At 37.5% G+C, this 14,904-nt stretch overlaps 1 protein-coding gene across 1 annotated transcript in view; it reads right to left on the bottom strand.

Annotated features, from left to right (window-relative positions):
- PTH2R (parathyroid hormone 2 receptor) overlaps positions 1–14,904 on the bottom strand; it is an 89,401-nt gene that overhangs the window by 22,680 nt on the left and 51,817 nt on the right. The window contains exon 9 of the mRNA XM_077151792.1: positions 3,652–3,718. Within this exon, the coding sequence (XP_077007907.1) occupies positions 3,652–3,718 (67 nt within the window). The remainder of the gene's footprint in view (positions 1–3,651; positions 3,719–14,904) is intronic.

Below are 14,904 nucleotides of genomic sequence, written 5' to 3'. Positions count from 1 at the left end.
CTATGATTCTAAGTCAAATACTTCTCCATGTTCTAGCATCCGCAGCTGTAACTACAATACCAGTAATAATATCAACATACTTATTACAGTTAGCTGAGAAGGAAACTACAGTTTAAATGACTGTAAGGCATGCAAATGTGGAAAATGCTTTCTAACTATGGCATGTTTATCAAATAATCTTCCTATAACCCACTGTAACTAACTCTATCAAATATAACGTGTGGATGTTCCAATCAGTTGATATTTGCTAGCTGCCAATAAGTAGCGGGCACTGTCCTGGACTTTAAGAACAGAAAAAGAAAAAAAATGAAATGGTCCCTGCCCCTGAGAAGGCCACTGGGAAATAGGCACATGAGCCAGTAAGTAAAATGCAATAGAGTACATCTATAATAGAAGTTCTTTGAAAGTACCTGATCACATGAAACATAACTAACTTCACTCAACCAACCATGGGGACACTAGTCAGGCCCTTTGCAGTAATTTCACTGTTAAGGAAAGCTGCCTAGTTCAACATCCTCCAAATGGGAATTAGGGTGGCACCATGAATTTGCCATATCAATATAATTCACTTTTATTTATTTCAAATAATTCACTTTCATTAAATTCGTTAATTAATTAAGTGGAAAACCAGGAGCAGATACTATAAACAAAAGCCACTGTAAACATGAACACAATGGGAACAAAAGCTGTATGAAATTTTATCTAGATTGGACTGCCTGTTTCTCCCCTATTAAAAGACACCACGTGTTAGGGTTGTGTTAAAGACCAGTACTAAAATGAGACCTTCTCCTTAATGTGTTCAGAAGCCTTGGAAATGGACCAATGGTTTCCATGGATTTTCTGTGACTTTCCATGGAAGGTCATTCAGTAACAGCAAGTCATCCATGGAAACCATTGGTCCATTTCCAAGGCTTCTGAACACATTAAGGAGAAGGTCTCATACTTGCTGTTACTTAATGACCTTCCATGCCACCTAAATCCTCTCATACACTGGAGTTTGAGCCCTACTTCAGGAACCACTGGCCTATCTTAAACCCTTGTACCACAGAGAGATCCCAGCTACACTTTTGAGCAGATGGCTGAGCCCCAATGGCATTTGGTGCTTTCTCTAGGCCCTACTCAATCATAACCATGCACCAGCACATGGCCATTTTATAAATGTGATCGTCCCCAAATAAACAGTAAATTCCTGGAGTAAAGACATTATGAGTGACAATTATTTAAAAATCCCCCCTGCTACTAAATAAATCTATATACACAGGACAGTCATTTATTAACTATTTGGTGGATATATATGTGCACAGACATATGACTATAGGTGACAATATATATATGCATACAGAATATACATATAAAGACATGTTCTATGCATTCTCAGTGGAATTAAGCTATCAGTTGATTTTTTCACAAATTAGTTAAAGCACCTGAAAGCATAGATAAATATTTAATTATCTCTTTAAAAACATTCCTCTCCAAAAGGGGGAAAAGAAGTGTAACTAAGAAAGTATCAGTGTCTGAGAGTTCGAAAAGGGTCAAGAGGCTGCTCTTGAGGCCACTCTTAATCAAGCTTCAGTTAGACATTGCTACCTATCATAACTTGCCAAACCCCAATCAAAACATACCTGCCACTTCTAAAGAATACTTAGGGCAATATATAAGATTCTACAAAGTTTCCATGCACTAGGGTAACTTTCCAGAAACCTACAAACTCCACAGAGGTCCCTACCAGATAAGTCCTGAAACCTAGAGGGCCCAGCCTCTCCAGAACATCAGGTTAGTTCCATCTCCCTACTCCATATTATTGACAGCTGCTTCCAACATGAAAAAGTTAGAATGGTTACAGCCTAAATACCCATAAAGAGTGCGACAGCAAGTTCAAAGGTGATGGTGGAGTTATACAGAGAAGCTAGGATTTGAAAATGAATATGACTGCTAAATCACCAAATTGATATTTCTTTTAGTCTCCAATATCCTAGAGCAGCTAGAAGTAAAAACCTAAAATTGTGGAATTGTAATCCATATCAAACTTTGAAATCTTTACTACAACTAATTGTTGTGCTGTGCTCTGAAATTTATTGCTTTTTTGTATGTACGCTATTTTTCAAAAAAGAAAAAATCAATCATGATGATAAAAAAAAATTTATTCTTTCTAGCCTCCTATATTCTGGAGCAGGTAGAAGGAAAAAATCTGAGATGATGGTATGATAATCCATGACAAACTCTGGGATCTGCCTTGGAACTACTTGTTGAAGAATGCTCTGAAAACTATTGCTTTTTTCTTTCTTTGCTTTGTATATATGTTACATTATAAATTAAAAGAAGTTAAAAATAAATGAGTAAATAAACGTTCCTCTCAAGATTAGGTCATCCTTGTTAAAGTTGATCTTATTTTCACAAGGTCTCCTACCAAACATTAATTCAAATAAAAATTATTAAGCATTAAGGCTTCGTGCTAAGATTCAAAATGACCAGCTAAAAGACATTTGAATTTTGACTATTTAATTCTACTTCACAGAAGAGAGAGCTTATCATTCTATGGCTCTGGTGCATTAGAATAGAAATAAAAGCTTCTAATGTGCGTGTATGTGCACTAATACATGTACACTCTCTCTCTCTCTCTCTCTCTCTCTCTCTTCCATTGACCCTGACACTACCTACTTACAGGTCAGTGCTAACAACAATTCAGGCTTGTTCGACCAGAACTCTTGTTAATTGGAAAGACAACAGTACTAGCACTTCTCTACACTCAGGCCATTATTTCATCTGCAACTTTTGATTATTTATGTAAAGTTATGTGTATAGTTGTAATAGTAACTGAGTCCATTTCTTTTTATTCCATCCTGAGAATTTAAAGAAAAAACAATATTTACATTAATAACTAACATTTATTGAGAACATACTATGTGCCAGGCACTATACTAAGGTCATTGGATATGATTCATTTGTGTGAGGCAAACACCATTTTTCCCATTACACAGAAGACACAATGATTCCATGAATGCAAATAACTTGTCCAAGGTCACACAGCTAATGTGTAAAGGAGCCAGGACCCAAGTTCCGGTCTATCTGATTTCAAAGATGTGCAATTACTACTAGTTGGAACTTCATCCAAGAGAGTCTTCCTCAAACTGGAGTCTATAAATATATTCTCAGGGATCCATGAGATCTTGGTGAAAACTTTTCAATTTGACGTTTTCACTGTGAAGATAATCTAACTAATAATGATGATGATGATGTAAGCTTCTGGATCCACCCCATGCCACAGGATTTCAGTCCCTAAGAGTGTTTACACTCACATGGGCACTGACTGAGTGCTACTATTTTAATTGTTGGGACTAATGAATAGGACACATAAAAACTTTGTGGTAGTAGTATGGACCTGCCTATTTATGTTAATAAGAGCAGCCACAATTTTTCTATATAATATTTGAATAATGGAGATAATGAAAATGCCTACCCTACCTTGAAATTGTTTGAGGATTAATTCAAAAAATGATTCCCAACCCAGCTGCGCCCACAGCTATTTCTGTACCATGAGAGTTTTCCAAACCTATTTTATAATAAAATGACAATCCTCCTTCTCTGGGTTTTAGCAGTGATTTACTTCTTCTTCTTTTTTTTTTTTTAAACTCTACAAACTTTTTCACTTACCCCAATAGCTGCTAGTATTGGGGCTTGATAAATCCACTTGATGTCTCCAGCACTAAGCTCCCAGCATCTGAGACATGAAAAAGAATGTTTATGAATGAGTTGGCAAAGCAAATATGCAGCAAGAATGACATTAAGTTTCACCAAAAACTCCAATCCCAAGCTTCTGATTAAGAAATGAATATGCATAAAAATATTATCTTAAAATACCTTAACTTGTGGTGAGGGTGACAGGAGAGGGCAAGGGGGTTATGTTACACATCATGGTTTCCACACTATTAACTAGCCCTTGGAGATAAGTAGAGCGTTAAAAATATTGGTGAATAATTTTTTATATTGACCAGTTTTCATGCTTCCAGAGCCAAAAAAAAAAATCTAAAGTCTCCTAAAGGTGGTGCAGTTGATACTTTATTTTTATTATCACTGGAATGAGTTATAATACTTAAAGCTTCTTGGTAGAGTCTTCTCATTTTCAGAAGCTACAGCAATTCCACTTTATAACTGTAAACTGTAGAACACTACAAGAATGCAAATGATTCTTGTCCATAAAAATACAAATTAGTTGTGTCAGGTAGAATGTAATCGATTAGTGCCCTGGGATATTAACCAGTTTTTGCATTTATTTGTATATTTCTTTCAGCATTCATTTTACTGCATGTAAATGTATGGTTTTTTATTTCTTCTTTGAACTGAATCTTACTGGTTCTCTCATTAATTAATGAGTTAAGAAATATTTGACAGGTGTTCATTATATATTTGTATGAGAGTCATCCTTTTAATTTTAATCTAAAAAGTTATCTTTTCACAGTACTTAATGGAAACACTATATAATTTATCTTTGTTTTATTTATTTTCTGCTTCCCTCCCACCCAATCTAGAATGTAGCTTCTACATGGGCAGGGATCGTTGCTTTTGCTCTCTGATAATGTAGCATATAGGCACTCAATAAATATTTGTTGATTCAGTTGACTTGAATTTATTTCAAAGTAAGTTTGAGTAAATCTCACCCAATCTGGTCTAAACCAGTAAAAGTGTTACGCTATATCAATAAGCATAGAATGTATAAAAACTAGTTCCACTCAAAACTTTGATCTATCATTTAGCTTTTTTTAAAGACTTCTGTTTCTTTCTCCTTAGACAAAACACAACATTGACTGTGTCAATAGTAAATGATATAAAGAAATTTTAGGGATGTAATTTTTAATTCTAGATGATAAATCCAAATTATTTTAAAAGATATGCACTGAGGGGTGCATGTGCGGTTCAGTGGTAGAATACTTGCTTGCCTGCCATGTGGGAGACCCGGGTTTGAGTCCCGGTTCATGTACCCAAAAAAAAAAAAAAAAAAAAAAAAGACATGCATTGAAATGTCTCAATTCTGCTCATGTTCTTTGTTCCTCTCCTTATTGGTAATGTCTTTTATTACTTTACTGCATACCCTTCTAGTGCTTTTTTCTACACATACACAAATGCTAATGTTATATTCTTATTTTCTATCTTACAAAATTGTAATGTTTACACTGCTCTGCAAAGTTTTTAACAGTATATTTTGTATTTCTCTCCATATCAGTTCCAAGAAGCTCAGCAGCACAGAATTCCACTGGGAAGATGTACCACAGTTAAATCAACCAGTCCTCATGCCAAAGTATAATTCCATTCGATCCAATGAACCTGAACTCTGAATAACATAGAATTCTGAGACAGAGAAATTGTATACTTATACATTATTGAACATTTCCTACCATTAGATACAGGTACCTATTGTTCACACTATCCAACCGGACAAGAAAGATAACAGACGGTGTCATGCAACTGTGGATATCACATATCACATCCCCTAAAACGGCATTCTTCTATAAAGAAGGTGGAATTTATTGTGTGAATATAAAATTGAACATTGATTCACCATACTAGCTACAAAGCTCTTAGATTCCACAAATTTTCTTTTCTTTTTAGATACTTTGATAATATCTTCACAATCTTCTTTCTTTGTCTCAACAACATGTATCCTACCATACTCCTAACATGCTAGGATTCAAACAGCCAATTTCAACTGAAATATTTATATTATTATAATATTATTATTATATATAATATATATTATATTATTATTATAATATTATTCCAATATGAAATATTTATACTTGGAAGTAGATCAAAACCAGTTATACCTAAATACAAGAAAAAATTGACTTCAATGATTTTCAATGCCGAAGTTTTAAATTTGCCCTTTGATATAAGCGACTGAGACTTCAGACTTTCTAAATAAAATGCCATTAATCCCTTTTCTCCATTAATTCTTCGGTGTCCTAGCTCAAACTGTGTTTATTGACACGGCCCAGTAACTATACAATGTTCAGATTTAAAAAGAATAAATTTAAATAAGCACTGTAGGAAATACAGGTATGAATGTCAGTAAAAATACAGGTCTGAAATGTGGAGTATGAGGCACAACATTCTGACTACAAAGCAGAACTTCCTACAGCTAGGGTTGGGAAATGTGAGATGCATTTTTCACCCAGAGGACTTGAGGGGAATTGTACTGACTGAACACTTCACCGTTTCCACAGCTCACAATTAAAGAAGGAGTAGAGGGATGAGAGCGGTCCAGCCCTGGGACCTATAAGGGCCATTTTCTAGGAAAGCTAGTTGTGCTTGGGAAGTCGCAAACAAGCCTTGCTGCAATCTCCTGGCCATCTCCCAGCCCTTACCTATGTACCCACCCCACCCTCCCTTTTCTATCAGACTATTATCATTCTATAGTCTGCCCAGGGAAAATGTTATGTCTAATGAAAATGCCTGAGGAAACCAGGGACAAGCAGGCCCAGATGTTTATCAGGGTGGGAACTCTCAGTGGTGGGTCCCCTCCCGCCGGGGTGTGTAAATAACCCACACTCAAACAGCTGAGGTTTGTCTCTCCTCTCCAACGTGAAGCAGAGCATGTGGAGCTGCCGTCCACTGACACTGACCTGAGCAGGTGGCCTCGCCAAGAGACCAGCAAGGATGTTAGTGGTACTCGGAAAGCCGCAGAAAGCCCCTGTTCATTTAGACTTCTTGGGGTCATTTCCTGAATTTTTTCTGTTGTGCCTGAGCCTCTGTTCCCAAGTGTACCTTGTAGCAACATGTAGCAACTCACTCCACAAGTGGGAATCTTTTCTTGGTCTTCTTTTCTTAAGCCCATCATTCCTACTGGATAGGGTGAAACAGTCGTATAGCAAAGGCCTTATGGGTTTTGCCATTCATTGAAATCCCTATAACGTATCTCCTTCGAATGAGAGCAGAGAGAAGACAAAGTATCTTACATGCTTTTGCATGTAAGAAGGAAAGGAAATAAAACTACTCAATTTTTAATTTAATTTATTCAACCTAAATTACTCAATTATCTTAGCCTAGCATGGTCAAGTAGCATTCTTGATAGAATTTTAGAGCTGGAAGAGATTTCCTTTGTATATTTAAGAGGGTTTAGAATAGTTTCTAAAACAGGTCTGATCTGTTTATTACGAAATAACCAAGAAGTGAAGAAAATCAGAGTTCTAGCTTTGAAAGGCCAGATTAGAAAAAGTTGAGTCTCAAATGTAAGAGACATGGATAGGGACCCCATCTGTCCTTTGGAGATGCTCAAAGTCTGCTGTCTCCACCTGACCTTTGTGACCCAGGACTATGCACATCAGCTCGCACCCAAGAAAATCCACAAAAACTTTTATTTGCATATATAAGTAGAACTATAGTTTTACTTTATATGCAAAATCAAAATATAATGCATATTTTATGGGCAAAATGAAAATGAAATTATCTTGTCAGACAATCATGACCCCAGATAAATTTCTTATTTTTTTTTCCAGTGGAAAAGATGTGATCATTAAGGCTTTAAGATACAGCTTACGATATTTAAGGAAGAAATCAAAATAACTAAGAAAACGAATTATCTAATTCAATACAAAGGGTCATGTGGCTACATTTGCTTTCTTTCAGTGCTCAAGGCCTAGATATCTGTTGAGTGGATAAATGAGTCAACATTCTGCTCCAGTCTGGCTGTAAGGTTGTGACTTAGTGACCTGATGTCTCTGGATCTCATTTCACTGATCTCTAAAATGAGGGGATTGGGCCAGAAAATGCCATAGATTCTACCATCTTTAAATTCTGAATCTAAGTTTCATGGTAGTGCACCTCAAAATATGATTATTGTACCATTATCTAGTACCTCTCTACTGGCTTCTTCCCCTCAGAAAATCAGATTGCAGGTTATGTAAGTTTTATTGGCAACTTCCAATGTAAATAAAATAGAAGAAATGATGACCATATAGATAACGTTGTCAATGGCTGACAAACTCAAATAGCACAAAAAAGTAGAGGCAAGTAAAGCCACAAAGCCAGTAAGTTCTAGGACTGAGTGAAGCTGGTGAATGGGTAACTTCAGAGCAAGTAGTATGAAGATGTGCCGGTTTGAAACTATTATGTACCCCAGAAATGCCATTTTTTAATTCTGATCCAGGCTTGTGGGGAACGTTGTTTCTTTTAATCCTGATTCAACATTGTAGGGTGAAATTGATTAGATTATCTCCATGGAGACGTGACACATCATATTGTGGGTCTGACCTATTGATTAGATGGCAATGTGATACTGCCTATTCAGGGTGGGTTTGATTAGTTTACCAGAGTCCTTTAAAAGAGGAAACATTTTAGAGAAAGCTCAGAGCCAATACAGACATTTGGAGAACAGTTGCTTCAGAGCTGACAGAGCCAACATGAAACTCAGACATTTGGAGATGCAGGGCTCAGCAGATGTCACCATGTGCCTTCCCATGAGATGCTGAGCAAGCCAGACTAAGAGTTGAGTCCCAGAGGAACAAAAGTGAAGGCCCACAAATGCGAAGTGAGGAACCCCCCCCCCCCCCCCCCCCCCCCCCAGGAAACAGTGGCTGAAAGCAACAGAGCCCAGGAGCAAGGGAACAGGAGACACCAGCCACATGCCCTCTAAGCTAACAGAAGTGTTCCAGATGGCATCAGCCTTTCTTGAGTGAAGGTAACCTCTTGTTTGTGCCTTGGTTTGGACATTTTCTCAGTACTAGAACTGTAAACTTGTAACATATTAAATTCCTTTTTTAAAAGTCAGAAGTTAATAAACACTGTACCTTGTGGCTTGAATACTCTCTACCCAGGTGGTGACAAAGAAGAGACACGTGAGGGTAGGGGTTTCATGGGACAGGCTTGGAAGTAGCACACATGACTAATATTCACATTTCATTAACAAGAACACATCACATGACACATCTAATTGGAAGAGGTCTGAGAAATTAAGCCTAGTTAGGTGCTCCAGAGGAGAAAGTATATTGTTTGTTAAGCATTGGAGAAGTTTCTTCATTGTAATGGTTATGGTCATCAAATATCAATTTTACTCCTAACACATGCACAGAACATTTTATCCACCTCCACCAGGGGATAAATAAATCCTATTTAATCACTATGAAAGTTCAGTATCCAGACTATGGAAAGGTTTCTTTGCATCAATCCAGATGTGGCCCAGCAGTTTAAGAACTAAAAAAAACTTAGCCCACCTAACATTCATACCCAATATACATTGGAGCAGGGTAAAAATATCTAGGAGAAGACTCCCAATAATAAAAGAGAAAAATGGAAGACATCTTGGTCAGTTCTGAAATCTTGTTGAGTTGGCATTACAAAGGCCCCTCAATCCTCGTGATAGAAAATATTCTTTCCTAAGATCCTGATTCTCTCCATGGAGAGAAATCTATTTTTCATTGTTTCCTTAGTCACTGTTCTAACTTCACAAATGTGTTTTTTCTTATCCATTACTTTTTACTCCTTCTGAAATGTTAAAGAGAAGACTATGTCTAATACAAAATTAAACGCTTTTTATTGACTCTGCGGTATCTCTGAAAGTTTTCTGTAAATATACAATAATTCTAAAAGTAAATAATTATTTAAAAAGATATTAAAGATGATTCCAATAGAAGAAACATCACTATCAATCACAATAGTGAAAAAAAAAGTCATTCCATTTCTCGAATATTGCTTTCTGGCAGTATTAGCAAAGTAATACAGAAGCCCATACCTAAAGATAATAACTGTATAGAGTTTGTATTCTTTGTAGAGTACAGGTGCTCAGGTAGTGTGGCATTTTCTATTTCAGTACTTTTGACTTCAACTTGACCATGGGATAAAGCAGTTTAAGAAACCAATGCATAGCAGACAAAATAACTTCAGAAGAAAATATCTAATAACTCAAAAACATGCAAGTAGGCTTAAATTAAAGAAAGGCCCCCAGGAGCTAACAAAAAGGAACTATATTCATAAAAATCTGTGGAGATTAAATTGTATTCTTTTAACATAAAAAATGTTCAGGGTTACTATACATCTAAGTTAGAACTGTCTCTAAATCTGTATACTAATCATAACTGGGGGAGTTTGCCTAAAGTTCCTCTGAGCCAATTATAAGCCTTTACCAGGCAGCCTGCAATTGACCATGGGGAGTTTGGAACAGACAGAAGTCTGAACGTTTAAATGTGAGACAAGTTGTCAAGGTTTTTTCCACTTACAAATAAAGATTGGATCTCAAAAAATTATTGATTCCTTGACAGAACTCTGCACACACTTAAGGTGACAGTACTTAATATTTGTCTAGAAGTGAGAGTTTAGAAAGCTATTTCATAAATGGCTGTCATCTGCTTGTCAAAAGTACCCCATGCAGACTCCCAACCTTAGTCATAACCAAGATTATTATTCACTTTCCACAAATGGGAAGAGTCAGCCCTAGAGAACTGCTACAACTAATGACTGGAAGAGAAACAATGTCTCCTAATAACTCAGAATTTTCTTTGACTCAGACTTTATCATTGCTCAATGGATGCTTAGCAAATGCATGAAAACAACCAAACAGGTCAAACACTGGAAAATTTTCTATTTTAAAACAAAGATGATTTCTCTCACATCCATATGGAATTCAGTTTTGTTGGAAATATGAAATATTCACACATACATATCAAGATAAATAAGACAGAAAATAACAAAGAGCTGATTATATGATACAGATAGTAGATCTTACAAGAATTTGATAGGGAAAGACTTTATATGTTGGAATAGTAGGTAGAGAACCCAGAAGTTATGGGTTTCCCTTATGAACATCCTGAAATGCAGATATATTTAATTCTATCATGTGAATGAGAAAAATGTATCCTAGTGGACAACACTGTATATATGCATGCAACACAAATGCACAAATCATGAATCATATCGCAAAATATATGAATTGAGGACTTCCGGAGAAGATGGCGGCTTAGTAAGATGTGCGGATCTTAGTTCCTCCTCCAGAACAGCTACTAGGGGAGTAGAAACGATACAGAACAGCTCCCAGAGCCACGACAGAGATCAAAAAGACAGCGTACCCCATCCTGGAACGGCTGACTGGCTGAGAGAACCCGCTCCGGTGAGATTGCTGAGGGGCGCGGGCTTCACCGGGCGGGGCGGCAAGCGGCCGGAGTCCTTCCCTTCCCCCTTCCCGGGCCAGCTGGGAGAATTGGACAGGCAGTCCCCTCAAGTGGCAGCGGCTGGCGCCCACACCACGTGCGGCCCCCCGGAACAACTGAGAGAATTGGATCGGAAATCCCCAGGCCGCGGAGAACGGTGACGGGGTGGGGGGCCCTTCCAAACACGTGACTCCCCGGGAACGGTGCACTCTCCCGGGTGGGCCGTGGCGGCTGGCACCCTCCTGCCGCGCTTGGCGCCCCGGGCCGACTAGGAAATTCGGACGGGCGCTCTCCCGGGCTGCAGCGGCCGGCGACCCTCCCTGCGTTCGGACCCCGGGCCGGCTGGCACTCTTTCAAGCCGGTTCGGCTGGCGAACCTCTCCAACGGCGAGAGTTTTCCAAAGTTAAAGGACCCACAGCACCTTTTACTGGTGGGACCCGCAGACAAATGTGTGCCACGAGCGCCACCTACTGGGCAGGATAAGAAAAACAGAACCCAGAGATTTCACAGAAAAATCCTCCAAATTGTTGGGTCCAACACCCAGGGAAATCTGACTAAATGCCCAGACGCCAGCAGAAGATAACAGATCACGCTCAGAAAATTGAAAATATGGCCCAGTCAAAGGAACAAACCAATAGTTCAAATGAGATACAGGAGCTGAGACAACTAATGCTGAATATACGAACAGAAATGGAAAACCTCTTCAAAAACGAAATCGATAAATTGAGGGAGGACATGAAGAAGACATGGGCTGAACAAAAAGAAGAAATAGAAAAACTGAAAAAACAAATCATAGAACTTATGGAAGTGAAGGATAAAGTAGAAAAGATGGAAAAAACAATGGATACCTACAATGATAGATTTAAAGAGACAGAAGATAGAATTAGTGATTTGGAGGATGGAACATCTGAATTCCAAAAAGAAACAGAAACTATCAGGAAAAGAATGGAAAAATTTGAACAGGGTATCAGGGAACTCAAGGACAATATGAACCGCACAAATATACGTGTTGTGGGTGTCCCAGAAGGAGAAGAGAAGGGAAAAGGAGGAGAAAAACTAATGGAAGAAATTATCACTGAAAATTTCCCAACTCTTATGAAAGACCTAAAATTACAGATCCAAGAAGTGCAGCACACCCCAAAGAGAATAGACCCAAATAGGCGTTCTCCAAGACACTTACTAGTTAGAATGTCAGAGGTCAAAGAGAAAGAGAGGATCTTGAAAGCAGCAAGAGAAAAACAATCCATCACATACAAGGGAAACCCAATAAGACTATGTGTAGATTTCTCAGCAGAAACCATGGAGGCTAGAAGACACTGGGATGATATATTTAAATTACTAAAAGAGAAAAACTGCTAACCAAGACTCCTATATCCAGAAAAATTGTCCTTCAAAAATGAGGGAGAAATTAAAACATTCTCAGACAAAAAGTCACTGAGAGAATTTGTGACCAAGAGACCAGCTCTGCAAGAAATACTAAAGGGAGCACTAGAGTCAGATACGAAAAGACAGAAGAGAGAGGTATGGAGAAGAGTGGAGAAAGAAGGAAAGTCAGATATGATATATATAATACAAAAGGCAAAATGGCAGAGGAAAATATTATCCAAACAGTAATAACACTAAATGTTAATGGACTGAATTCCCCAATCAAAAGACATAGACTGGCAGAATAGATTAAAAAACAGGATCCTTCTATATGCTGTCTACAGGAAACACATCTTAGACCCAAAGATAAACATAGGTTGAAAGTGAAAGGTTGGGAAAAGATATTTCATGCAAATAACAACCAGAAAATAGCAGGAGTGGCTATACTAATATCCAACAAGTTAGACTTCAAATGTAAAACAGTTAAAAGAGACAAAGAAGGACACTATATACTAATAAAAGGAACAATTAAACAAGAAGACATAACAATCATAAATATTTATGCACCCAATCAGAATGCCCCAAAATACGTGAGGAATACACTGCAAACACTGAAAAGGGAAATAGACACATATACCATAATAGTTGGAGACTTCAATTCACCACTCTCATCAATGGACAGAACATCTAGACAGAGGATCAATAAAGAAATAGAGAATCTGAATATTACTATAAAGGAGCTAGACTTAACAGACATTTATAGGACATTACATCCCACAACAGCAGGATACACCTTTTTCTCAAGTGCTCATGGATCGTTCTCAAAGATAGACCATATGCTGGGGCACAAAGCAAGTCTTAACAAATTTAAAAAGATTGAAATCATACACAACACTTTCTCGGATCATAAAGGAATGAAGTTGGAAATCAATAATAGGCACAGTGCCAGAAAATTCACAAATACGTGGAGGCTCAACAACACACTCTTAAACAACGAGTGGGTCAAAGAAGAAATTGCAAGAGAAATTAGTAAATACCTCGAGGCGAATGAAAATGAAAACACAACATACCAAAACTTATGGGACACAGCAAAGGCAGTGCTAAGAGGGAAATTTATTGCCCTAAATGCCTATATCAGAAAAGAAGAAAAGGCAAAAATGCAGGAATTAACTGTCCACTTGGAAGAACTGGAGAAAGAATAGCAAACTAATCCCAAAGCAGGCAAAAGGAAAGAAATAACAAAGATCAGAGCAGAAATAAATGAAACTGAAAACATGAAAACAATAGAGAAAATCAATAAGACCAGAAGTTGGTTCTATGAGAAAATCAATAAGATTGATGGGCCCTTAGCAAGATTGACAAAAAGAAGAAGAGAGAGGATGCAAATAAATAAGATCAGAAATGGAAGAGGAGACATAACCACTGACCTCACAGAAATAAAGGAGGTAATAACAGGATACTATGAACAACTTTACGCTAATAAATACAACAATTTAGATGAAATGGACGGGTTCCTGGAAAGACATGAACAACCAACTTTGACTCAAGAAGAAATAGATGACCTCAACAAACCAATCACAAGTAAAGAAATTGAATTAGTCATTCAAAAGCTTCCTAAAAATAAAAGTCCAGGACCAGACGCTTCACATGTGAATTCTACCAAACATTCCAGAAAGAATTAGTACCAACTCTCCTCAAACTCTTCAAAAAAATCGAAGTGGAGGGAAAACTACCTAATTCAAAATATATGAATTGAGAAAAAAGTATATGATAGATGATAAGCTATTTCTGATTTTAGAGAGCAGCAGGAACTAGGACCAAAGTGGATGTATTAAGCAGATACTAGCTCAACATAAGAAAAGCAGTCTAGTGTGCAATGGACATCTACACTGTAAGCTCATGATTACCAGGTGTGTTAAACAAGTGAAGGATGAGCAGTTGTTAGTGATATTGTAAAAGGAATCTCTCTATAACTTCCTCCTCCATAGATAATAAAATTCCATTTAGCTCAATAGAAACATCTAATCTGCCCATAAGTACTACTGAGTGCCTGTGGATGTTAAACTGGTCAACCTTTGGTGCCTTATCCTCTGGGATCAATTCCTTCTCTACCACTTACTAGCTGTGCAACTTTGGGCACAGCTTCTCTGCCCTCAGTCTCACAGGACTGAATGAGGTTCAGTTAAATTGGTATTTGCAAACTCTTAGGAAATACCTGGAATGTGGTCAGCACTCAAAAATACTACCTACTGTTTTCATTATTTTCCTCCAAATGCTAATAATGATCTTTATAAGATGAAAAATTTCTCTCATTATCACTGTACTTAAAACATTTCAGTGGCTTTAATTTTTGCTTTGGGGTCAAAAAGCAAGCATCTTAACATGCCTTATAAGTATCTGGAAAGTA

This window comes from Tamandua tetradactyla, chromosome 3 (assembly GCF_023851605.1).
Source record: "Tamandua tetradactyla isolate mTamTet1 chromosome 3, mTamTet1.pri, whole genome shotgun sequence".
In the NCBI taxonomy this organism is placed as follows: domain Eukaryota; kingdom Metazoa; phylum Chordata; class Mammalia; order Pilosa; family Myrmecophagidae; genus Tamandua; species Tamandua tetradactyla.
This window is presented reverse-complemented; position numbering and strand designations above follow the sequence as displayed.